We start from the raw sequence: 27,519 nt of genomic DNA, 5'->3' as shown, positions 1-27,519 counted from the left end.
AGAAATTAAGGTTTAACTCACCTTTTATAAAAGGCTCTAAAGCACAGATTATTAAAAATAATCCAAGAACACTGTTTTAAAATCAATAAAAATCATTTATTTTCACAAAGTAAGAAAAAAACAAAACAAATAACTCCCTTTATCTACACAAATATGAAAATAACCAGTTCGTTTGAAGTTGAGCACAAAGCAACACAATAGTCTATCTGTGCTACGTTCACCATGGATATCGAAACCCGGTTTGAAGAGGACATGCTGCTGTGTTACTGGGGCTAAAATACAGATACATTTTGATTTTTCAAAATATTGTAACTCTAACTTATATAAAATTCCTACTATTATTAGTATTATAACTTAAATATATATCAAAATATACGTGTGTGTAAATAAGTATACATTAATAATGAGCAGCTATAACGAACAAATAATGATAATTAATAGTGAGACTTACCATATAATATTTGGCGTGCAAACTACGAGCATTATTAGCTAGTTTTAGTTTTACGTCATCCATGTACTTGTAATAGTTTTTAGGCTTGGACTGTTCATCACGACATCACAGACACAATGTAAAGAAGATTCTCGCAGGTTTCAGTTCACTCTTGATCGAACTCACCGTGCGGTATAATAAATTCTACAAAGCCACTCTTATCATGTATGTGCTACCGCAATCCACTAAACAAGCGAAATAAAGCCCAGCCGGCGACACATCTACACGATCAGTTCATCGTCTGAACTGAATGAGTAAAATCTGCCCTGACCTCTAGCGACCACTTCCCTCAAACGAGCGGTTCGAAAATACCAATTTTTTACAATTTTTTTAAAAGATTTTTATCCGAAGTTTGCGGACAAACTTATAGTGTTACGTCAATCGATGATGTACCAATTCTTGTATATTTCAACTATCTTACGAAGTTAAAACTATCTACAATAATTGAAATGCATCAAACACTGTCAACCGTTTTTTTTTTAATGAATAAATCGATAGAGGTATGTAGAAATATTTCCACATACACAATTGTGCTCGAGTTACGCAACACCGCCTACATAATATTAAATTAGTAACAGTTTTTTTTTATATAAACATAACATTTCCATGCAGTCATCCGAACTGTTTAGATCAACAAAACAAATTAGCATCGCACGAGACACAAAAAACAACAATAAAGAATGTTATTGATATTAACTTATTTTTATGTCAATGGATATGCATTAAATTAAAAAGAAAGTTAGCGCCGTCTAATTTCTCACTCAGAGTTATATATTCAGTTAACTTTGTTTGTTTGGAAATTTCGCACAAAGCTACTCGACGGCTATCTGTGCTAGCCGTCCCTAATTTAGCAGTGTAAGACTTGAGGGAAGGCAACTAGTCATCACCACCCACCGCCAACTCTGGGGCTACTCTTTACCAACGAATAGTGGGATTGACCGTCACATTATACATCCCCACGGCTGGGAGGGCGAGCATGTTTAGCGCGACGGGGGCGCGAACCCGCGACCCTCGGATTACGAGTCGCACACCTTACGCGCTAGGCCATGCCGGGCCTATTAAGTTAACAAAAATAAATCAAAATATAAATAAATCTTACCTAATGACGTCTCTGTTGATTAGCCATTTCAGTGTATGTATTCACATAAAATGTCTCATTAAAATGGTAACACTAAAAACTAAGTTTTGATACCCACGAGGAAGTAGAGCACAGGAAGCCCATCGTATGACTTTGTATGTGTGTGTGTGTTTTCTTATAGCAAAGCCACATCGGACTATCTGCTGTGTCCACTGTGGGAAATCGAGCCTCTGATTTTAGCGTTGTAAATCTGAAGCCCTTTTTTTGCTGTCCCACCAGGGGACGTAGCTTTGTGCTTAACTTCAAACAAACAAAACAATTGAAATGTTAACCTTTTTTATATAATATTATTTAATATAATTTACGTATTAAGTTTAATATCGTGTTTCTCCGATAATAAGACCTACCCATAAAATAAGACCTAATGTGATTTTTGGGGATAGTTTTAATATAGGCCCTACCCTTAAAATAAGCCCTAGTTAAGAGTGGCAGGAAGAGGAAATAAAAAAATAATTTATTAATTAGTTTAATAGTTAGTTAATTAGTTTGTTTAAGTATTAATCAGTTTGTTTAATAATTTAATAATAGTTTATTTTAAATGGTTAGTTTAATAGTTTTACTTTGTAACTTCATTTTTTTAATATATCAAAATAAGACATCCCCCGAAAATAAGCCCTAGTGTCATATTTTGGAGTGAAAATTAATATAAGCCCTGTCTTATTTTCGGAGAAACACGGTAAGTTGAAGAAAATAAAATCACTTTTAACTAATATGAGACTTAAAAAAAAAAAAAAAAAAAAAACAGTGACGTTATACATTCACGTGCCATTGTCTAGAACCTGTAAAGGTAAATGCAACAAGTAAACTTGCTACGATAAACTATTTACTTTTGGCATTTTAACTTCAAATTTGTTTGTTTGTTTGTTTGTTTGTTTTGGAATTTCGCACAAAGCTACTCGAGGGCTATCTGTGCTAGCCGTCCCTAATTTAGCAGTGTAAGACTAGAGGGAAGGCAGCTAGTCATCACCACCCACCGCCAACTCTTGGGCTACTCTTTTACCAACGAATAGTGGGATTGACCGTCACATTATAACGCCCCCACGGCTGGGAGGGCGAGCATGTTTAGCGCGACGCGGGCGCGAACCCGCGACCCTCGGATTACGAGTTAACTTCAAAGAACACATGTTATCAAATATTTAAGTTCTAAAGACTCGCTGTTTAAAAAACAAAACAGTTTTATGTACTTATAAAAGTAACGATCGAAGAGTTGATCCTTTAAATTCCAAACATTCCGTGTGCAGAAAACGTTAGTGACAATAAATGTGTTATTGATGTGAAAAACAAAACCTGTCTTCTAGTGGATGTCTGTGCTAACACGCAAAGGAAATTTCAGCACCGAATATTTGATCCAACTAATGAATAGACTCTGGTCTTATCTAAGTAAAAAGGTTTTCGTTAAGTACAAAAATCGAGTACACAAGATTAAAACCATTTTGGAACCTCATCACATCGTTACAGTCCTTGTCCACACGTCCAGCCTTGCTCTATCTGACAGCCGGGTCTTGGCAATAGTCCTTCAGCATAGTTTTCATGGGAAAAGTTTCTATCATAGCGATAGTACGACAAGTATTTACCTTCCTGCGTGTTTTCAATTAATCACCAACTTTGAAAGAACGACTTATTCCCAGCACCCATTTCAACAGTTATTTGGCGACCAATCAGCGTGTCTTTTTAGTCAATAGCTTGTATGCCCATTTCATCCTCAACCTGGCGAGATTTCTTAGTTAAACAGATATGTCGTGAAAACAATTTGTGGAGACATGCTTGTGTTTTGTTTTGTTTTCAGACAAAATTCTCTTGATTATGTTATGTATCATGTGGACGGCTTCTACAACTGGCTTTTGTATTCATGGATTCCTGCCCGTTACAGAATACATGTACTTTACTTACCACTAGGATACTACTTGTTTCTTTCGGATGTTCCTCAGTTCCCATGGGTGTCTTCATATTAGAATTTCTAAATCTCCTCTCTGAACACATATTTATGATTTGAGTTTATGGATATGTTGTGTTGGAAAAGGCTGTTAAATATTCTTCCCAAAGCGATAACTTTGTAGTGACATTATACTATCTACGTCATGTCAAACGATATCAAAGTGTAGTCCTGATATATGTGGTTCTTCAGCTACTTTATATCAGCTGTGGTTTTCATGTGATGTGCTCATTTGCATATTCAGGATCGTCTTAATATAACATACTCAAACCTTTGTACTTATGGGATATAACGTAATGGCAAAACTGAAAAACCCTTCATAAATAATCTTAACTAAAGGAACTTCACTGCTGGGTTGAGTCACAAAGAAAGAAACAAAGACTATTAGTTTCACAGAGCTTCATTCACAGGCAGTGACTACTCGCAATTTTTTGTGCAGTTGGTCGAGACAGAGACATTCTCAATCTTTCTATTGTTGTCAGGTGGACACATCGTGCGGATGTGTTCTAACAGCCCACAACTGTAACATATGATTGGACCCTCCCACCCAAAGTAACATTTGTAGAAAACACTAACTGTTCCTTTATGGTGGTGTGAATAACATGGTTGGTCCTGAAGTTAAGCCTATTCTCATTCAAGTAACTTTTGATATTGGTTGTGTCTTTTTTTTTAACTGAAGGATGGAACTTGACATTGGAAACCATCATGGACTGCATAAGTTATACTCAAAGGCGTCTTTACAACTTCAGGTTATTTCTCTTTCCTGACAATCCTTGGTCTGAGATGATAACCTCAAATCTCAGTGATGCTAATGCCATCTTCATTGTGGTACAGTTGCCGTTAATACTAGTATAATGCCACATTGTCTTACTCAGAAGTCCCTTGACCAATTTGTTGACTAGAAAGCCTTTACTATCTACATACCCCATTGTACGGTATGCCTTCTCGTGTAAATGCTGCATATTATTAGAGAAGGCACCAAAGGTCTTAATGGGACCTTGTCTATAGGCCTCAACTTTAACATCATCAGTAGCTTGTTTTCCAACAATCAAATCATCAGCATAATTTGGCCATGAAAGTATTCCAGTTAGTCAAAAGCATTGTAAACTGGACTGTCTAGACACTGTATTATCTATTTCAGCGCCAGTGGTTCTATAAAATTACTTGATCAATACCCACGAAAGAAGTGATCAAGGTTTTCCTTTGTTGCTATCTTGAATACGAGAAAGATCTGTTTTATACCTATATGGACATGGACCTCTTGTAGACTATCCTGAAGCATATTTTGAATTTGGCTGTCTGGTATGAAGGTATGTTCTCGAGATTTTAGGGTCCTGAAGTTCATCACTGAAATGGGTGCCGACTTGCAATTCTAGGATTATTAAGAGGCAAACTGCCTAAGCAACTCATCTATCTTCTTCGAGAGAGTGTTGTCAGTTCCACCTTTCACCCTCATATGATGAAGGCACTTGTTGTCTGGCAGATAGTGATGCAAGTAGCTTAGGTCGCCTTTCTTCACCCTTGGTGTATATTTTCTTAGATATACCACATTCTTACTCTACTGTTATGTACTGTCATGTTTACTTTCTTTGGTGTTGAGCCTTGATGGGTTAGGATGTCTCCATTTGTGGAGAAGCTTCCATGACCTTCACCAATTATCATCCAAACATGCTAGGTCTCATGATCTCACTGACTGGTTAAACACTTCCAGTGGGCAGCTAAGATCTGCCACAGATGCCTTGTGTCAGCTATCAGCCGTTCCTCTAAGATGCTCTCTAGCCTAACATCATTGTTAGCGAGTACCTGGTGACTTAACAGCCGTGGAGGTGAAGCTCGCCCGTTACAATGTTTCATCTCATTTCCAAGGGAGGCAGAAACCAGGTTGGGAACTGACGCATTGGGATCATTAAACGTGGAGTTCTAAAGAGATAGCCCAAGACCACGGAATCTCAGAGTCTCTGGCTTACCCACTACTCTCTCTGTGACGCTCTATCGCTTAAGATTGATTATCTTGGTTTAGTCTCAGGGAAAGAACTCTATAAGGCGTTTTTCTCATTTCAAATGGTTCTCTTTCCCTTCCTTGAGCACTAAGTTGAAAGGATAAAATCTCTAAGGATCCTTACAGCATCGGTGGGCTCAGCAGATAGCCCAAAGTGGCTTTGCTATAAGAAAACACACATAAACATAGGCCTGGCATAGCCAGGTATGTTAAGGCATTCGACTCGTAATATGAGGGTTGCGGGTTCGTAATATGAGGGTTGCCGTGGAGACGTTATAATGTTACAGTCAATCCCACTATTTGTTGGTAAAAGAGTTGCCTAAGAGTTGACGGTGGGTGGTGATGACTAGCTACCTTCCCTCTAGTCTTACACTGCTAAATTAGGGACGGCTAGCGCAGATAGCCATTGAGTAGCTTTGCTCGAAATTCAAAACAAACATAGAACTACAGTGTTAGTTAAAGGTTAGTATTCTGTTCATTACCTTTCGTGTACGTTACTCAGGAGTCGTATCAAACTTACAAATTGTGTTGACCAAATTAACTGATTCTAAACAGTGGAAAGTGTTGAAACTTTAGGATATTAAAAAGTAAATTTCGTACAATGGACTATTTTAAAATTAAGTGTTATTTCTCTACAAGTTTATGTGCCATAAACCAATATAACACATTTTCCAATTGAAAACACCTTATATGGTATTTGTCCGGTGTACAGTAAGACAAGAAGTTAAAAATATACATAGATGCTAGGAATAAAATATCATATTAAAGAATAGCAGAACAATTTGACTAAAATGTAAAAAAAGCCAGAAATATATTCATGCAACTAAGACTTCATCTAAGCATTATAAATGTAAATTTCATATTTTTCTTTTTTAGTAGACGAGATGACAAGTTTAAAAAAAAACTTTGCTATTGATGTTATCATTCTAGAAAGCACGTTTCATTTTTAACTAATGTATTTTGCATAAAAATACACTTTGGTCACTTTTTCTTTTTTGTCATATCTTTACACATGATGTAACAAACAAAACTGTAAAATTAATTGTTTAACATGAATACGATACAATACTGGTGGTTAAAAGTATAAGAAGTCAGTAAATTTAGGGTTAAGTTGTTTCAAAGCATTCTTCTACCAACTGAACATTGGTTATTATAAAAAGTTCGACCGATAGTGATACACTGATATTCATTTATACTACAGCCACTAGAACCACTAAATATTCCCATTAATTTTTGGCATATAGAATTTACAGAACTTAAGATTACATTACCGTTGTTTTTGTGTAGTTTTTTAAATTAATCACAAAGCTACACAATGGGCTATCTGTGCTCTGCCCACCACAGGTATCGAAACCCGGTTTTTAGCGTTGTAAGTCCACAAACAAACTGCTGAGCCACTGGGGGTGATTGCATTATTAAAATAGCGTTTCTTTAGTTGTTGATAGTACAAGAAAATTTTCAAAATTTTCCCATCTCAGAGATGATACGTTTGGCATAATGCTGTTAGCTAGTTGTTCAGTTTTGATTTTATGTTTTGAATGAGTAAGACTCCTCTGGAACCTTCTTGAAACAATCAAATAACTATCTTAAGTGGATCCTAATATGAGGAATATTTATCAATAATTACTCATTTCATAATTCTTTCTGTCTAGATGTTCTTACCTACTCTTTGGTAATGTGATAATTATCTTCTATTGTACTCCAAGTCTGATGATTAGAAAGCAATACAATATAAACTTAATACAATAAGAGCACAACAACTGCCCTTGCACATTCACCGTTGAAAAAAAAAAAAAGGTAGAAACGTAAACCCAATCTTTATTTTGTGGGAAATCATAGATTTGCCTTTTAAATTTTTATAAAGTGCTAGCTTCAGTATCTCATTCCAAAGGCCTATCACCCTGTTACAAAAACCAAACTGTCTTAAGAAGAGCCTAGCCGATGTTTTCTGTACTTTAAACTGGTGTCCTTTTATTCTGTTGTCTTCAAAATATAAGACAAAGAAATCACAGACCTCTATCCTATTGATCCAACTGTAAACTTCAGTAAGATCGCTTCTTACCGATCTTTTCTCAAAGAAAATCTTATACCCATAAGATACACTTTCCATCTTCAGAACTATCCAAGTAGACTTCCTCTGAACCCCATGTTCTTAGTCAATACCATTTATTAAATAAAAAAAACAAAACTGTTTGAAGTACCCTAACTTTCTATGTGTGGTTTACCTGATTTTACTGTGATGCACAATTTACAGGGATAATTACTTCTTTTCACTTGCAACCAAGAAGTCTGTTAGTGTTCTCTAAAATTATAGTCTTTGTTTCTACAAATTTTTGATGATATGGCTGATGTATCCACCATGACACTAATTTCCTGTTTTTAGTTTAGCAGATGAATGTGTGATCCCAAGTATGACAATTCAAATACATTGTCTTGCATATTTTATAATCAAATTAAATTTGCCAAACATTTGTCCAATTAACCAAATGATTTAGATTATGATGTAATATCTAAACATTTTCAGTACATTTAGAAATATTCAACAGTTTAATGTTATTCTAAACTTTACTAATCTTGCCAATATTAACATAAATAAAAAAAACCAAAGGTCCATTCTGACTAGACTTCATTAACAACAATTTTCTGCTGTCTCTAACCCAACCAGCCTATACCCCAATTTAACAACTTTCCCTAATCTCCAATCTGAAACAAAAATTAATTAGGATGAAAAATAAAAATAAATACAGCTTTCATTTATTCAATATATCTTTCTTTCAAGTACATGACATTAAAAGTTCAACTCAGATTTTTTAAAAAGTCTAAAGTTAAGTAAAATATTTATTGGTTTAATACTCATAAAACTGTGATGACATTTCTATTTCAAAATATACAATCTTTCAATGAACGTAAAATAACTTACACCACGTGTACAGAGTTTTTCAACATAAATGTTGTTCTAAGCTGTCACACTGATTTCTATTACTAATCTTCTTCACAACATAAAAATAATAATTTAAATTAAGGTTTTTACCATTTAATAAAAAACTGGAATCTATAACCTGAGCAGCATTTTATGTGCACACGTGCTAAGCAGTGAAGTCACAGTCCCCAACACCACCAGAGGCATCGTCTAGATCTTTTATGCAAATAACAGAACTGTCTGTCATACTTATTATGTACCAACAGCTAAATGTGTGAAGCTTATTTAGTAGAATCATGAATCAAACCTTTAATCCACCAACCATTATACTAACCACTAGGACCATGCCCAACCACATTTAAATAGGCTTCGTGAAAAAAGAACCAATACGAATAAAAAAAGCTAAAATCTTGCTTGCTCTATATTTTACTTTGTAAATGTTCATAGAAAATATTTTATTCTATTTCTTCCATAAAATTGTAAGAAGAATTTTTTTCAAAAAACATTGAGAACTAACAAAAAAAAGTAGTCTTTACTATAAAAATTGAAAAATATGCAGCCTGTTGGTTTACTGATTATGTATAATCTTGAGTGCAATTCTTTATCTGGCATGTTGATGTTTTTCTCTGTTTCTTCTAACTACTCATAGAATAAATTGTAAAGAGTTAATATTAATAGTTTTTGAAAAAAAGTGAGTGAATCTTTGTGAAATGTTGAAATACACATCTTAAAATCTTTTACTACCTTTTAAACCTTTTCATTTGCTGGATTTAATTTGATATGCTTCTTACATTTCAAACATATACAGTTGTCAAAACACTCATCTTGTTTAGTAAGTGTCTGACATTTCAAACATATACATTTGTCAAAACACTCAACTTATTTAGTAAGTGTCTGACATTTCAAACACATACATTTGTCAAAACACTCAACTTATTTAGTAAGTGCTTGACTTTTCAAACACATTCAGTTGTCAAAACATTGAACTTGTTTCATAAGTTCTGAGTTTTAAAACATCCAAAACAATCAAATTATTGGCTTACATCCAATAAGCTTCTGTCTTTAAAACATCCACAACAGTTTGGTATCTGAGTTTTCAACCATTCAGGAAAGTCAAAATGTTGGAGTCAGTCTCGTAAGCTGCCGAGTTTTAGAATGTTTAGAGTTGTCAAGGAGTTGGAGTTAGTTTGGTACGTTTCTGAGTTTTAAAACACACAGAACAGTTTAGCTGTTGGAGTTCATTTTCTGAGCTCTAAAACATCCAGAAATGTCAAGATGCTTGATTTAGTGTGGAAAGTCTCTGTGCCTTGAGAATGGGATGTGGAGCTATCAAAAAACAAAAAAATTCACTCAGTTGTTTATTTGCCACTGTAATTTGCTCACATTACAGGGCATAGTGATAAGTTTTAAATGTCTTTTACACAATCTAAGCTTGCAATTTATGATAAAAAATGTATTTTATTAACACTGTTGAAAGATACCAAAGAAACTATTAATAATTAAGAATATTCCAACTTCATTAAGAATTACAAATCATTGTGGTAGTTGTAGTTTACAAATTTGAAATCCTTTCCTATCTCTTTTACATTTCATAAAATTTAGAATTACATAAAGTTTATAACAGATTATTATGTGATTGTACCTACCAAACTAGCAGTACACAATTTCGAAATTATCAAGTTAAACCTTCTATGATTAACCTATCAAGAGTTTGTCTCCTATTCTTCAAGATGTTGGAGGGACCTTTGGACCCTCCTATTTGAGATTCAATTTTACACTCAAGGTTAAATCTGTCTGCTACTTTAAGGCTATGTTAGCTGTCTCTAACTTTGAAGTAAAAACTACAGGGAAGGCAGCTTGTCCACACCACTCACTGCCAGTTCGTGGGCTACTGTAATCAAACAATGAAATTCATCCATCTCAACTATAAAGCATCACTGGTCCCAAAGTGCAGAGTGCACTGTTTGTGGCAGTATTAAGGTGCAAACCATGTAATTTTAAATCAACATTTTGGTATGTTAGCCAAGCTAAAGTCTTACACTTAACATTGAAAGTCAACTTTTCATCTTCTAACGTCCTGTTCAAATAATCCTCAGCAAGTGAATTCAAACAAATTAATGCCCTTTTTATGTTTGACCCCTCTTCTGTTCCTGTTTTTCACCTTTGATCTCCACTTCCTGTGATTCCAACCAGTGTGTATTCTAGCCATAGTGTGAAGTGTTTCAACATGTCCTAAAAGCACATTACATTTGGCAATGAGGTAGTAAGTGAGAGTACAGAAAAACTATTTTGTAAACCTGTTTCTTTAGCTATTAACCAGAGGCCTAAACCCAATCTATTATCACAACATAGTGAGATCAGTTTAATATCAGATGTGTTGTTTTTCTGTTCATATTAATGGCTTATTTTGGAAGCCTGTGTAATAGTACCTTCTCCATAGATTTAGAATTCCCATATTGAATTCAAAGTACAGGACTAATTACCTTGTCTGATTTTAAAATTACTGTATAATACTTGCTTCTCTTTATTATTCCATACTAGCCTTTCCCATGTATGAATTCCAAGTACAGGACTAATTAACTTGTCTGATTTTAAAATTACTGTATAATACTTGCTTCTCTTTATTATTCCATACTAGCCTTTCCCAAATTGAATAACTTCAGTACCTTTCTCTCATCATTTCATATAATTATATCAAATTGCCAAACCATAAAGACTTATATCATCCATTCATCCTATCATTTATCTCCTTTTCCTCTGGTAAGTGATGTACAATTTAGATCCACTAAGACTAATAATTTTTAATATGGTTAAAAGATGGATGTCAACTTCACCACTCAGTTAACCACCAATGTCTACTGAACTAACTCTGTATCACAGAAGAAATGTTAATTATAATTCTGAATTTACTATAAAATGTGCAAAACTTTAGTAAAACATAAACGTCTGTCATACACAAAAACATCACGTTACAAAAGTTTCTATACTCAAAATATGTACGTAAGCTGATGATGTTAGTTTGATTTGTACTCTGACCAGTAAGACTGCAGGTGAAGTTCATGCAAAGGTTAAAAATAATTTTGTCCACTGTAAAGTTCACATTTAGCACTTGCATATCCTCAAGAACTTCTGGAATGAATGTATACGTATTGTTTTAAAACTATTCTTACAAATTGTATCTGGTATTTACTCTCCTTACCAACAAAATATCACTGAATCATCTATGTACGATAAAATGAATAGTTCATAACTGTTATATCAAATAAACGTTGAATGCCACTCTGTAAAAGGTCACGACATGCACACTTTGACCCCAATCATGTATGTTGAATTAAACTTGAGACTTGTTGTAATGTAATCAAAGTTTTTTACATAAAAAGGAATGGCAGATCTTAGTTCTAAGATTTTTTTCCCTTTGTTCATATATCTATTCAAATGTTGCTCTAACATTATACTAATGTTACTGTTGTCTTTAGTTCCTTTAATGAGGACAAGAATCAAATTCAAAACTATTATTTCATATACTCTCTAAAACCTTCTTAACAGCAAAATGTCCTTCCAACTGTCAAAGTAATATGGTAAAGAACACAACACCAAGATGCACGTCTGATTTGAAATACGAAATGGATAAATTAAGAAATTTTTGAAGGGCAGAGGAATCCATGTTTTTTGTGAATTTATCATAAATGTTGGGCCTATTACTTTGTTATTCAACCAGCTATTTGTATAAATAAAAAGTATTCACAAATGATATGTGGTGGTGATAATAACTGTGACCACTGTTTGTGGCCTCTTGCATTTTCCTCTGTCTTGTAAATTATGTTACAAATAATCTGAATGAACTTTGTGGAGCTGCTGTTAACTGTAGTGGTCTTTTTTTTTCTTCTTTTTTACAAACAGTAAAGTCTTTAGAGCACAAAACTGTCATAATGTGTATCTGAAATAATTAACACTGTCCACTCTGAGCAGAAATTTATAGAAATTCATTTCATCTTCCTCTGAGATAAGTGTTAGATTTCATGGTGCTCTTTATGACAAGGACAAGACTTCTCAAATATTATTTCATCACTTCCATTGTTCCATGCAGAAGGATATGTACAAAACTCCATTTTCATTTCTTATTAGTCGAAACAGTAACAATCTTTACCAAACTGTTACTGACACGATATAAATCAACAAACACCACAGTGTTTTGTTTGTAAACATTAGTTCTCCACAAACCTGGCAGCTGTAACTGCAGACTCAAAATATTTATTGATCTGGAATAAATAAATTTTGAATAAAGAATATAGGTAACCTTCCTTAATTACACCATACTGAAGAAGTGTTCTGAATCAGCCACTGAAAACTGAATTCCAAAGGAATACCAAATTGCTTCTAGTGTGACTAATTTGATGATTGTTCCTTCACCTAGTCATTCTATTTGTTGTAAGTTTGATGTCACAACACGTGTTAATTTGAAATCCACACATTCAGTTCTCAAGTTTTATATTCATCAGCTTTCATCCTCCATGACTTAAAACAGTGTGGCTATGGAAGAAGTGCAGATTAAAATATCTACAACTGTTCTCTATAACCAGAGTGCTTTTGAAAAGGTAAACTTCTTTGCCCCAGATGAAAAAAGGTCCACATTTATAAGGCATTTGTGTTAAAGGGTATCTTTGTGTTAAGTTGATTTCTTGAACATAGGTTTTTCTAACATCATTGGACTGCAATACATACTTTTAATTGAATTCCAACCTGTAGCCACAGAATTATGCATTTTGCACCACCAGAATCTCAAAGAGAAAGCAAGCAACATCTAAGTGGACAACTTTCTCCTCAACATGAAGAAGTCCGAAAGGCAACACCCTAGTCTCGGAGTGCTATACTCAATCAAAGGAACAGTACTTGTACAGTCTAGACATATGAACACTCATCCTCATTCACCAATCAAATGAACAAAGAGTATTCCTCTTTTTCCCTGGAATTAGGGAGAGGACTTAGAACCTGTGCTCATCTAAGGATTTAGGATGGGACTATTTTGCATTTGAAATTATGAGGAGATAGTGGGCTACCTTCCATGAACAACATACAAAAACAACACTAACCAAAAAAAAGGGCCATGCACTCCCAACTGGATAGCTTTATGTCAAATCTGAACCAAAAATATGAATATAGGCTCCTGCAAAGGCTGATGCACTCCTACAGACATCTGGGTGCAACATCCAGAGACTTGAGCAGGAGAGGGGTGAAACATCCAGGGACTTGAGCAGGAGGAGCCCCCAACTTCACACTCTTCTCCAAGAGTGGAGGAACACTCTGGAGGAACAGCCTCTGTCCACCTCACCAGTGACTGTAAACTAGGGGTGGTAAGAACTCCCGAGCACCCCTAGTAGAATCTGAGGGGAAGAGTACAATGCACTGGGGAGTCCTGAGTAACACTGTTCTGGAAACTGTGCAATAGCTAAACCAAGTTACCTACATTTGTAAAAAGCAAACTGATCCTAATTTATTCAACCTTAAGATTGGCAGGGAGAAGCAGGATCTCCTTTGGCTTTACTCAAAATTGTCCATGAGTGGTGGTCCATAATAAGGTAACTGTCCAGTAGGTGTCTAGCCAATCTTGTGGAATGCTCAATTTTAACAGAGTCTGTTGCAACCTGTAGTAATTATAGTGAAAGTGGCTGCTAATGTAGAACAGAGAAGAGAAAACATATCTGAAAAGGCAACACTCACCCGAAATTGGGATCCAGTTAAAAACAGAGAGACCCTGGTAATAAATGAGTATATGATTGAGAAAAAATACTCACCTCTTGTTAAAGTCTAACAGATTGGATCAAAACAGCTACTGGAGATAGTCTGAAACCCTCAAAAGTGGATACTCCCAATTCATGTAAGTAATAAAATAGGAAAGTATTAGCAGTAGTCCACATATCAGCCCACACAATGTCTTCCAGAGGGCAATTCAACTGGGTAACTAGTGATATAGAGATATGATTCCTGTCCTGTAATGATAATCCATAATAAGCCATGTGAGGGTAATGGGAGATAAGTCACAACTAATAGATCCCAATGTATAAACTATCTGTTCTTAGTACCTTGAAATGACTCAGTGCAAGCCCCATAACACTTAAGGGATCTAAAAGGGCATAAACAAAGAAACAAACAGAATCAAAGCAGTGAGAAACAGCTAACAAAAATATTGGTGAGAAGGACCTTTCCCTCTTACCTGGTTTCCAGTCTTAGGAAGAAAAGACTTGTCAGGATAAAGCAGGACAAAATGTGGAATGATAAAGACTCTTATACACAAGAATTACACACAACTCCAATTGATGTTGTCCACAAGCCAACAACAACAAAAAATACAATGTAAAAGAAAGGTTAAACAAAGAACACAAAGTTAAGGGCTCAAAAGGAGTACGATATAAAGTGTGTTAAGTAACTGTAAAGTCCCAAATTAGTAACTGAAAGGTCATTTAGGATGAAGTTACAAAAGGATCTTAATAAACCTGATAGAACTGGGATTCAAAAACCTTCTGATATTTAGAATACCTAAAATTAATGGATAAGAATGCTTTATATAAAGCCACCATAGATGAATCAAAACTCTTCTACAATGTTAGAAAAACACACAGATTCAAGAAGTCTTGATAGAAATTAATAATGTCCCTATACCCCAAGCACTTTGGAAAGGTGGACCTTTCAAAGGTTCTTGGAGTACAGGGTTTTTTTATTCATTTTCAGCAAGACTCTTCTAAATATCTAAGTTAGAAATCTATGTATAATAGATACTTGTGGATGAAGAGGGCTTAAATTCCTTTTAATACACCACTGAAAATAAATATTCAATTTCTGTTGATAAATGACTGTAGTTAACCCACAGAGGGATTTAGTTAAATCCTTAGGTCAACATGAAGATTGAATCTCCAAACATCTAAGTAGAAAGTGTCTGATTGAGGTTGAAGAGGTGGTTATTCCTGCAGATACTGAAGAAGTAAAAACCATGCTTGAGCTGACCAAGAAGGTATAATTAAGAAAACTCAACAGACAGAAGAATGAACCACAGTCAGAACCCAGGCCAACAGCCAAATCAGGGGAAAGGCATACAGATGCAAACCTGTCCAGTCCTGACTGAAAACATCTACTGCAAATGTTCGAGGATGAAGTATAGGAGACCAACACAACTACAGTTGAGAGTTCTAATGAGTTACAAAGGAGCTGATTGTTGGAGGCCCAAACAAAGAGCAAATCCACTGAAAAACCTCATGATGTAGCATCCAGTTAGGTCGAGACAAGTGATCTGCAGTTAAATTTATCACTCCTGGAACATAACATGTTAAAAGACTGATAAAATGGAAATGAGCTAAATTGAGAAGATCCAAAGTATAAAAACTAAGTTCTCAAAAATATGTGCCTCCTTTTGAGAAATTTGATACCACCATGGAGTTCTTGGAATGTATCATGACAATTTTTTTCCTTCAAGACAGGCAGACCTTGAACTATTGTTCAATGTACTGCAAGAACTTCAAAAACATTGGTATAGAGGGTAGACTCATCTTCCTTCCAAATACCTTGAAGATAAGTTCCCCATCCCTGAAGAGATGTGTCTGTGAACAGATGGATCTCAGGATGAGGTGGTGGAATGCATACTGCAATAGTAATGTTGCTTTGATCCCACCAGCATTTGCAATTGAAAATGTTGCTCCTGAGTAATGAAACAGGATGATCCAAAGGATTGGAATGCATGATCCATTGGTTGTGAAATGACCACTGAAGGGAACTCCTTTGTGCTCATCCCAAAGGAATAAGAGGCTTGAGGGATGCCCACATTCTTAAAAGAAATAAAACCATCTGCACAGAAGGAGGAGACAGGAGTAAAAGCCTGACAACTCTTTTTAGGACTTAAAGCCTGATAGGAGTTGTTTGACGTTACTTTAGGGAATATTGAAAATAACACCCAAATGGACAAGATACTGTGTTGGTGACAAAATAGATTTCTCCAATCTGATAAAGAAGTTTACTTCTGCAACTTCTGAAAGGAGAACCTGAGAGTGTTGTTCTGCTAATTTATGGAATGGAGCCAGTCACCCATATGATGATGTGTGCAGAGGCTCAAGGAACACAGGTGATGAGAAAAAGTTCAAACAACTCTGCAGAAAACATAAGGTGCTGATGCAAGACCAAAAGGTAAAACCTAGAAATGTAGCACCTCCTATGGAAATATGGAAATAAGCATTGGTAACAATGAACTTGGTAATCCAGAGCACTGGAAGGACCTAAAATTTGATTGAGTCAAAATAGATCAATAATTGGATGCCAATCTTCTGACTTTATGGGTACCATGACTAAATGGGAATAAAACTGACTCTCTCTACTGCCTTTTTGACTAACAACTCTCTTATGGCCTGAGAAAGAAGCTCCACTTGTCTTGGATCTATTAGAGGTGAAAAGGCAACAGATTGAGCATACAATGATGAAGGTGATGTAAATTGAATTACCAACTCTGAAGCCAGAACACAAAGTACCCATAGATCCCTGGTGACAGAACTCTATATGTCCAGGAAGTGTTGTAATTGTGCTGCCCCATCCTGAAATAGTCATTATGCCATTTTTGTAGGTTTGCCTGAGCCAAAATCTTTGAGAATATGAATGGACTCTATTATGGGAACCAACAGACCTGGGAACAAAAAATGGGGTTCAAGAAACATTACTGGCCAGTACTCCTAAACAAGAGTCAGTAAGGCAAGAAGACAATAATGTTAAAAAGGAATGTATCAATTCAGCATTATAACAACTCTGGAACTCCAGCAAATAACCTGCAACGAAGAAAAGGAGCTTCCCATAACTTCCTGAGGGCAGAAGTCAGTAAATAAACCCTTTCTAACTAAGCACCTCTACCCAATAAATCCCAAGAACAAACCAGACAGGAAACTAAATAATGAATTGAAGATAATATGACTGAAGTAGATATCAGCAAAATCCAACTTGTCTTCAAATTGCTGATGGGAATGTTGATAAGCTTCAAACAAAAGTTGGATTAGAAAGATCATAATAGGGTAGTCATGAGACTAAGACAAATCTGAGAAAACTGTGATCTGTTTAAACTGATAACAGGTTCCAATCTAGACCTCCAAAAGTCCAAAAGGGGGTCATCCTCTGAGAATATAATCAGACCTCCTCATGGCACCAATCAGCCAAAGTGTGTTGATCTGGTAAAAGTGTGAGACAAGGCATAGCTATCCTGTAATGTAACTGAGTGGAAAATCTCCCAATTAGAACAGCAATATCAGGAGAAGAAAAAATGAAGAAGTCACTTCCTGTCCTTTCTGCTGACAAGGAAGGAGTAGAGGTTAAATGTATTGGGAGAGTCCTCAAAAATCCTCTCAAACCCAAGTAACCAACTGATTAAAAATGACAGCAGGTGGTTGATTAAAATGATCCTCTGTTGAGGTCAACCTATTAAAATAAGGGTAATTTGCAAAAGCAACCAGAGAGACACCCTTGGTTCACACATGTCTCCATCTCATAATGGATCATATCATGGAGAGCTTTGACTGAGAGTGATCCCTACCCTGGCTATAGAGAAACATCAGATAGCAGAGGTGGATAACAAGAGATCTAGTTGACCTGTGTAGTAGAAATATTAACTTGGGAATTTATACCTACTGGTAAGTTTGTTTGTTTTTTAAAGTAAATTATAATTATAATTTTGGTGACATAGGAATAACTGTAGAAACATCAACTGAATTTAAAATCACAACGTAAACAGTAAATAATCACAACACTCCTGTTGACAGAAACCTGTACCAAATGCTTTAATGAGAAAATGTGATTACATTATCTGAATGAGGTGCTTATACACAGTACCTAGACAGAGTGTGCACTGAAGTTGAAGGAGAAATTTTGCCTAAAGCAATTGAGTGGGGCATGAAAGACTTGAACAGGCGTTCTCAATGCTTTGATGGGCAAACAGTGGAAACCCTGAAGAACAAGATATGTCTATAGTGTCAGATATGTTTCAGAAATATTACTACATAGGAATAACTAAAATGTATCTGGTGCAGTTTATTTTTTTATAAATAAAATAATATGTAATTATTATCTATTACTTAAGGTAGAAGCAATAAAATATACATTTTAAAACTAACCATTTGGATTTTGTCCTTTATAAAACAGTTTCAGAAGTTGAACAGCTTCACCAGCATCAATACCACTTGTAACCTAAAGTAGATACAATTTAAAATGGTAAAAAATTAAACATTCTATAAAAGCAACAGGAATAAAGACTTACTAGATTTTTATGATATGAACAGTAAAACACAAACATTCCCATTTAAAACATTTACAATAGTAATGACCACAAGATAGACAGTTTTCAGAAAGCCATATTTCCAAGTCATAAACTAAAAAGTAAATCAGGAAAACATTAATTTTCACTTTCCAAAATCCCACTATATTTTCACTATCATTAAGAAAACATCTGTAATCATAAAGGATAATTCTACTTTCCAAAAAAAAACATACCTGGGTTATTATGTTTCATAAATTTTAATTTATTTAGTTTGTGTTTGGTACTTATGGTAAAAAATATTAGAAGCATACTAACTCTATAAATGATAGCAACTATGATTTTTGTAATTTTGTACACCTAAGTTTTTACAATTAACTAAGTAACCCACCTGTAATGATCTGCCAAGACCAGGGATTTCATCACTGTGTATGTTCATGACTGAACCACAACCACCAAATCGATCATTGCTGCACCCATATACTACTTGTGGAATGTCTGAGTGTAATAAAAGTTACATATTTTAAACATATATAAACCTGCAATAAAATACCTCTGTGGTTTAAGTCGAAGTAAAGTAATTTTTATACTAAAAAATTTGAAATATTAGATAAAAAGTGGATATAAAAAATGTTAATGGAAACTTCAATGTAATGTTTCATTTATATTTTCTGGTTTATAGCTTTCAAGAATTCAAAATTTAGATATTAAACAGGTGTATAAATTTAAACTTCATGTACAAACAAATCAGTAATAACATAATTTTTGTTATACTCTTATAAAGATGCACCTTGGAAGAGAAGGTATGAAGAAAACACAGTTATTACATTATTAGTATATTTAACAAGAATGCAGTAAGTAAGATTTGATATGCTAAAGTACATTCAGGTCTCAACACAATCTGGAATAAATGTTACATTATTGTACTACCTATATATAATAAGATTCAGTGTTTGTGTGTCATGTAACTCCTTTTTAACTGCTCATTGCATTGACTTTTAAGAGGTACCAAACAAATTTTCTTGGTCCCAAGATTTGAACACAAGTAAAATATTTCATCTCACCCATTGGGGAACCAGGGTATTTTCTAAAAACTATTTATTCTAAACTGCTGGACTTGCCAGCTTCTGAATGGTGCCAAATAAATTCTCTTGGCCTTGAAGTTTGCAGAAGCATAGAACTTTTCACCCAACCTTTTATGGAATCTGGATATTTTGCAGGAACCTTCAGAGAGATTTCCCCAAAGCAGCCCCCAAATTTAGCACTGATGTACATAAGAGTATGTAAATAAGTACACTTCTAACTACTGTTCATAACTTAAGAAATTAAACTTGTATTATAGTGGTTCTGTAAATGTGGGCTGTTGGCCCACAGATTCCCCAGTTCACATTTTCCCTATTAAATACTAAAAGTTTTTTTTTTTTTTCCTTTTCTTATTTTTATCTTTCAAAGCTCTACTCAAATAAATGGTTGAGTCTAACAATGCAAAATGCATATTTTTTCTTTATGTTCACTGGCCTTAAGATTTTGGCCAGCAGTGTATATATATATCTTTACTGAGTGTCCATTATTTTATCAGAACAAAATCCAAGATGATTCCAGTATATTTCTTAAGGTGTTTTCAGTCGATGTGAAGTGAAAGGCCAAATACTAAAATAACTCAAATATCTTTAGCAAAAAGCATCACAATTATTTTCATTTGTTTGTTTCTCAATATTTTTGTTGCTCTTAAAACAACTCTTGCATAGAATAAAGTCATGGTTCTAAAAGTTCCAGAGAATAACATGAAGATTTAAACCCTTTTGGTATTTTTCTGTGGTATTCAATAATGTTCATATGTTTCATCAATAGATATTGATGAGTAAAAAGATACTGCATCTAGATTATAAGGACCACATTTTGCTGAATTGGTGTCTTCTTACTTGCAAAAAAATTCATTCATACTACCCAGATGAACTAGAATGTTAGAAATTAGAGGGTAGATGGTCTTTTGGATTCACCAAGAAAGTAAATCTGTCATTGATACACAGACAAATACTATTGTCTGGAGTCACATGCCTTCCTTTTGATAAACCACAGAATTGTGTTATACTGATGTACTTTGGTTTCAGTGATTCAAGTAATTTCTCAAGTTAATTTCTGTTACACTTGAGTTACATTAGTTTTCATATCAACATTAAAAGTCCTGTAGCTTATGGTCATTTTTATCATAACACAAATTATATTAATTATACAGTCAGTTTAGTAGTACAACTTTAAAATTTCATAAACTTAAATATCTTACATAATGGATCTGTTAATAGTTTTACTTTCTATAATAATATAATAATCAGAAAAAAATACCTAAAACTCTAAGGGCACAAGAACACATTATACATGGCTCCACGTTGACAAAGACGTGTAGATTTTTAAACACAAGTGATGAATCCTTGTCACGCTTCTTACACCACTCAAAAACTTGATCTATACAGTTCATTTCAGCATGTCGAACTGCCTTTGTAAAACCAAACAGAAGTTTTAAATGAAATGAATTTAATAAAATACACTCAGGACTGACTACTTATTAATGTGTTCTTCACCTTGAAATTTCAACTTTCTGATATTTTACACACAATACCATATATAATGACTTTATAACTGTGATATGAAAAAAACAAGGTTTATAAGGAGAAGTTAACTCAGAAAAGAACTTACAATTACTTTAGTAAAAATGTTTATTTTATTTAATAGACAGAAAAGTTTTAAAAGGCACATACGAGATGTTTGCGCACACTATGGATGTTGTTAATATTGAATTGTCAGTAGAATTTGACTGCTATTTAATCAATGATTATTGGCCATTACTTATTTAAAAACCAAAAAAATATATTTTTAAACTGTGTGTTAACTTGATAACTGGTCTTTCAAAGAGTGAATTAAAATAGAATCAAGTCTTGGAAAAGCCAATCACTCTCAAGAATACACTGCATACTAAATCTAAATGTTCAGAAACAAACTTTCATTTCAAGGAACATCTTTTCCCAGTAACATGTTACTGAAAACTCTCTTTGAAAGTTGACTGTCAAGGAGTAATAATTTCTTAAAGAGTTTGTTAAAGGTTAACAGCACAAAGGTTAACAGCACAACAAAGCCACTTCTCACTACGTGCATAACAAGCAAGATTTAACATAAGTGAATAGCTTTTATAACATAAACCAGAAATAAATTTATTTTTTCCATATTCAGCATCAAATATGCTATTTTTTCATAACTGTTAAGACTAAGTTGCTCCACTGTTTCTTTCATGGGTTATAAATTGCATTTTGCAAATAAACTATTTCAGATTGCATTTGCATTTAACACCTTTATCAAAAAATATAACAGCTGATGAAATTCAGTTATAGTCACAACTTATCTCAGGTAAAGTTAATTTATCTGCATAATTTCTGGCCCGGCATGGTCAGGTGGTTAAGGCACTCGACTCATAATCTGAGGGCCACGTGTTTGAATCCCTGTCACACCAAACATGCTCGTCCTTGCAGCCATGGGGCATTATAATGTGATGGTCAATCCCCACTATTCATTGGTAAAAGAAGAGCCCAAGAGTAGGCAGTGGGTGGTGACGACTAGCTGCCTTCCCTCTAGTCTTACACTGCTAAATTAGGGATGGCTAGCACAGATAGCCCTCGAGTAGCTTTACATGAAATTCAAAAAACAAACAAACTGCATAATTTCTAAGCTGTTTCAGTTTCTGTTACAGAGTACATTGATTACCAATTCCCAATTTTTCTTAATTTGTAATTTCCTGAGTTTAAATTGCTTACTTTAAATATTACTAAACCACAGGGGTGTTTATACTACTGTACAATATCTACTTTTAGTACAAACCTATCATTGAAATAGTAATGATCTATTCTTTTCTTTTATCAAAAACTCTCCATTCAAATATTTTCAAGATTATTTTCACTCAATCTTAGCATATAGTGTGTAAAATATGAATTATATTTTTCTTTTTTTTCAATATTGTATGTAAGCAGGGAAGGCACTAATGGTTTATGAAGTTGCTTTAAGTAAATGGATTAGAAATAACTCTTAAACAAAAGAAACAAAAAACTTAACTGGTAATAAAAATATGTACACACACACACACACACACACACACACATATATAAACACTTTATTTGACTCAAAAACTTTTCACAGGTCCTCTCAATCATTTATGAAATTCACATACAGATCAACAGAAACATTTTCAACTAAAACCCAAAAAGGTTGGTCATTTATTCTACTCCAAGACTGAAATATTATACATTTCTTTAATGTTTTAGCATGTAAATGAGGTCCTGTGCTGTATTCTAGAAATATCTTTACTGCATCTATCAGTACACATTCTGCTTAGTATCATCCCACAATAAAATACAGTGTTTGACAATAATGGATGCATGACAGCCGTGGTCAAGAAGTTCCAAACCAAACTGGAAAATAACCTGGCTTTGTGTTGACTGTTCACTAATTATTAGCAGATGGTTAGTTTACATTTCAACTTTACAGTTGAAACTGAAAATAAATCAAAACTTTCTTTTTTTAGGTTTCATCATCCAATAAAACTACAAGTAAACATTTCTCTATTTTATGTGTAATAATTCATTTGTATGCTGCTCTGCTCATCATTTAGTATTGTAAATTATCAGCTTTAAAATATATTATGTTCATATCACATTTTATTTTCATTGAATTTAACTACATCAAGGTACTTTACAATTATCACACATATAAATATACAGGTATATTTCTGTTTATGATAAAGACAACAACCCACATCAATGAGTTAAAATCTTCAGTAATGTTTTAGATGTCCTTCTGCATAAAACAGTTTCTCTGACAAAAGGTTAAGCCTGAGACTTTTCAAAAATGGAAGCAACCATAAAGAGATTTCAAGTTCATATTAAAGTTTGGTGATTTTCAAGATGTTATAATCAGCATAAAACAAAATGTTTCTAAAAGACATTGAACTTACATTTTTTGTTTCATTGACAGTGTTTCTACTTGCTGCAATGATAGAATCTTCAAACACCATTACACACCCTACTGGTACTTCTCCATTATCTAATGCTTCTTGTGCCTGAAATATGATACTTAAGAGTTTGTATCTGTTAACTGTCACATGTGAAGCTAGATCTACCTCAATAACTGATGAACAGATAAATTACTAAGACCTAACATAAAATTTCCAAATGTATATCACTATATGTTTTTGTGTGTAATTTCAATTCAGATTGAATTGAAAAAGACCATTTTATATTCAATTTGTCAGTTAAAGATTATAAATATTTGCACAATCTGATAGGACCCCTACATAATATATTGAAAAAAGCCATATAGCATGATAACAGTGGTAAACTACTCTAGCATATACCAGTGGGAAAGTATCAGTGAAAGTGTACTTGAATGTATTATACCACCCTCACACAGAGTTTACTCATGTCAACATGGACAAATGTTCTGACTGAAACAAATGTGATTATCCTTTCAATTGTGCGACTTGTTTTTATCAAAGTTGTCAGACGATTAGTGTATTTTACTTAAATAATTCTTGCAATATAAACTGTGATAAGATAACATGAAGTATACCATTCCTTTAAATACATACATTTATGGTATCAATTTGTTTTGCATCCCACAATAAAGATATTGTTCTTAATTTATTATATAAATAAACTAAATTCTGACATATTAGAGCATTTCATTGTTGTGGAAGTAGAAAATTTTGATAGTCAGTAACTAGAAAATCTAAATGAAACCAGTAAAACTTATTAATGCTTCATTATTTTATCTAGACACACTTAATATTTCTCTTATGTTTAAGATACATAATTGTTTTTACTTGCCTATATTATACATACCAAAGGTACTGACATTTATGAGAAAATATTATTTCTTTCATACTTTATAAAAGAACCATACTTATATGCTAAAGATATTATAGGTCTTCATGCATAGCACATTTGACAATTAGATATCCACAATGACTAATTTTTGCATTAGGGTTAAGTCTACAGCTATGTTTGAACATTTTTGTCACCCTCATATTAAATAATGTCACTTCATGTTAAATAAGACTACATTTATGGATTGCATGAAGAAATCTACAGGTAACTCACCCCTTTAGTGCCTCATTGAGTTCATGCTTGAGAGGATTTTGAAAGTATTAAAAAACACAAAAAATAAACTGTAGATACTACATTGTACTATTAATATTACAGCTTCTAGTACGAAGTCCAAGAGAATTATAGTTCCTAGACACTGAAGTATGGGAATGAAAAATTACAATTGCAAATAAATAAATCTTCCATAAACAAAATACTAACTATTTTACACCAAACAACCAAGGAAAAATGTCTACAGTAATACTACACCCTGAGTATCACAATATTTTTGAAGGCAACCATCTTTCCACTAGTTGTAACTTATACGTTACGTTGTTCAAATGAGAACCAAACCTCAAGCGCTTTCGAACAGAACACTATCCTTCTTCAGGGAGATAGAAAAGAAGGTAAATGAACTGGACGAAAGCGATCGAGTTTTGTTTGGGTCTCGTTTGAAAACTATTACAACTTTTGTACGTGACTGTGTGCTAACTCCATCAGAATTTATAATGACCAGCAAAGACATTAATTTATATTATAAATTAAGATATTGTTCATAATCCGTATAGGTAAATGCAGTGTAACAAGTTAAAAATAAATTACTTACAAGTTTAAATGCAGCTTTTATATATATATTTTCAAAGTCCGCACTCTCTTTTTTATTATAGCTCAAGATCCCTAACCCATCCATCTTAGTTTTATCAAAGCGCCATCTATGCTGCTTTATTATTTATAATTATTTTATTTTATTTATTATCAAAATGAACAAAATTCAACATAAAAAGGAACTTACACTGTAAATTATGGGCTGAAGTAACACTTTATAATATAATGTTTTACTAACACACAAGTTTCCCAAGTCCTTAAAAATTAAAGAGCTTTGCCAGATGAATTTATAACACCAAATGAATTGAAAAAAATAGAAACGCCTAGTGTGCCCTTTGTGTGTTTGATTGTGACCTAATATTTTCAATCAAGCAGATTGTAATACTTTGTTATATCACATAATTATTGTAGGCCCGGCATGGCCAAGCGTGTTAAGGCGTGCGACTCATAATCTGAGGGTCGCGGGTTCGCATCCCCGTCGCGCCAAACATGCTCGCCCTATCAGCCGTAGGGGCGTTATAATGTTTCGGTCAATCCCACTATTCGTTGGTAAAAGAGTAGCCCAAGAGTTGGCGGTGGGTGGTGATGACTAGCTGACTTCCCTCTAGTTTTACACCGCTAAATTAGGGACGGCTAGCACAGATAGCCCTCGAATAGTTTTCTGCGAAATTCAAAAACCAAAAAAACCAAACCATAATTATTGAATATTTTAACGTTATCTCAATTCAGTTGGAAACAACTGGTAGTGCATACTACATGTATAAGTATACAGCTAGATGCTGTATTGTTTCTGGAAAGAATCCAATGAAGGCGTGATGCCTCTGTTAACGAATTCCGATGATCAAACGTTAAACGTTGGTGATTGTACAGTGGTTGGCTAGTTGTGTAAGAACCAGTACTAGCAGTTTAACGCCCGTTTTCCATCCTTCTGGCCAAAGCGCTGTCCAGAAGTTTTCCCTAATTGCAATATTCTTTGGTAAATGCTTAAATATTACCTTGTATGTGAGCAGTTTTGTGAGTAAAATGTGTAAAGATGCAGGATGAATTTAAAAACCCTGAAAATGTGTATTTTTTTTATATTCAAAGAACAACAAAGGCTATCTTGATTAAAACGTTATATTATTCCCTCTCAGTATTTTACTTCACCCAAGACAGTCATATCATTTAATTTGTGCTCCACATGAAATATTAAAATAAGAAACTTATAAAGCCAAACATAATCCTACTAAATATATTAATAAAAAACCTTACAGGATTGTGCAATTTATTAATCGCTTGAACAAAATATACCAGAGACTGAAACATTAGACCTTTTTGTCAATTTATTTTTTGGATGTGCGACACTGACCATGGATGTTTCCATTTTGGCTTGAAAAAAGGTTTGTTTGTTTTTGAATTTCGCGCAAAGCTACTCGAGGGCTATCTGTGTTAGCCGTCCCTAATTTAGCAGTGTAAGACTAGAAAAAAGACAGCTAGTCATCACCACCCACCGTCAACTCTTGGGCTACTCTTTTACCAACGAATAATGGGATAAACCTAACATTATAACGCCTCCACGGCTGGGAGGGCGAGTATGTTTGGTGCGACGGGGATTCGAACCCGCGATCCTCAGATTATGAGTCAAGCACCTTAATCGCCTGGCCATGCTGGGCCTACAATTTTGGAAAATTTCTTCCGAACAGAAACCATAGTTTTTCAATGTCACTAGTTTTAAATATTTTATAGTTTTTTTTTTTAATTTCGTTAATTTGTCGTTTTTAAACTGTTATTCAAACCTTACGCTGAATTTTCGCATTTCTTTTTCTTCGAGAGGGGAAGCTTGAACAATGTCTTTTAACGACGGTGGGTAGTGATGACTAGTTGCCTTCCTTCTAGTCTTACACTGTTAAATTAGGCACGGCTAGCGCAGATGTGAACGCCTTACAAACAAATACGGGGCAATCCCGTTATTCGGTTCAAAGAACTAGACAAAGCCGTTGAAGAACTAGATGTTTCTGACTGACACTCCCACTCACTCCCAGCTAGAATTTCAAACATT

General features: G+C 34.1%; 2 protein-coding genes across 7 annotated transcripts in view; both read right to left on the bottom strand.

The window, feature by feature from the left end:
• LOC143256436 (transmembrane protein 117-like) overlaps positions 1-816 on the bottom strand; it is a 138,970-nt gene extending 138,154 nt beyond the window's left edge. For both annotated transcript variants that reach the window (XM_076513666.1, XM_076513667.1), the window contains exon 1: positions 452-816. The gene's annotated coding sequence lies outside the window, so the exon portion shown is untranslated. The remainder of the gene's footprint in view (positions 1-451) is intronic.
• On the bottom strand, positions 75-25,588 carry LOC143256437 (tRNA-specific adenosine deaminase 2). Of its 5 annotated transcripts, XR_013031355.1 has the most exons (7): positions 25,483-25,588; positions 23,747-23,851; positions 21,094-21,244; positions 19,142-19,248; positions 18,611-18,683; positions 9,524-9,806; positions 75-272 (listed from the first exon to the last, which is right to left on the bottom strand). XR_013031355.1 is itself a non-coding variant. In XM_076513669.1 (6 exons), the coding sequence occupies exons 1-6, from the start codon at positions 25,564-25,566 to the stop codon at positions 9,751-9,753; spliced, it is 576 nt and encodes a 191-aa protein (XP_076369784.1). In that variant the 5' UTR covers positions 25,567-25,588; the 3' UTR covers positions 8,135-9,750. The 5 variants fall into 5 exon arrangements, 4 of the variants coding, with proteins under 4 accessions (XP_076369784.1, XP_076369786.1, XP_076369787.1 ...); XM_076513669.1 differs by lacking the exon at positions 75-272 and having other exon boundaries at positions 8,135-9,806; XM_076513672.1 differs by lacking the exons at positions 75-272; positions 9,524-9,806; positions 25,483-25,588 and adding exons at positions 18,308-18,443; positions 24,891-25,348.
• Positions 25,589-27,519: the final 1,931 nt, after the last annotated feature.

The sequence above is a fragment of the Tachypleus tridentatus genome, chromosome 7 (assembly GCF_004210375.1).
Source record: "Tachypleus tridentatus isolate NWPU-2018 chromosome 7, ASM421037v1, whole genome shotgun sequence".
In the NCBI taxonomy this organism is placed as follows: domain Eukaryota; kingdom Metazoa; phylum Arthropoda; class Merostomata; order Xiphosura; family Limulidae; genus Tachypleus; species Tachypleus tridentatus.
Note: the sequence above shows the minus strand (reverse complement) of the source record. Positions and strands in the feature narration are given on the sequence as shown.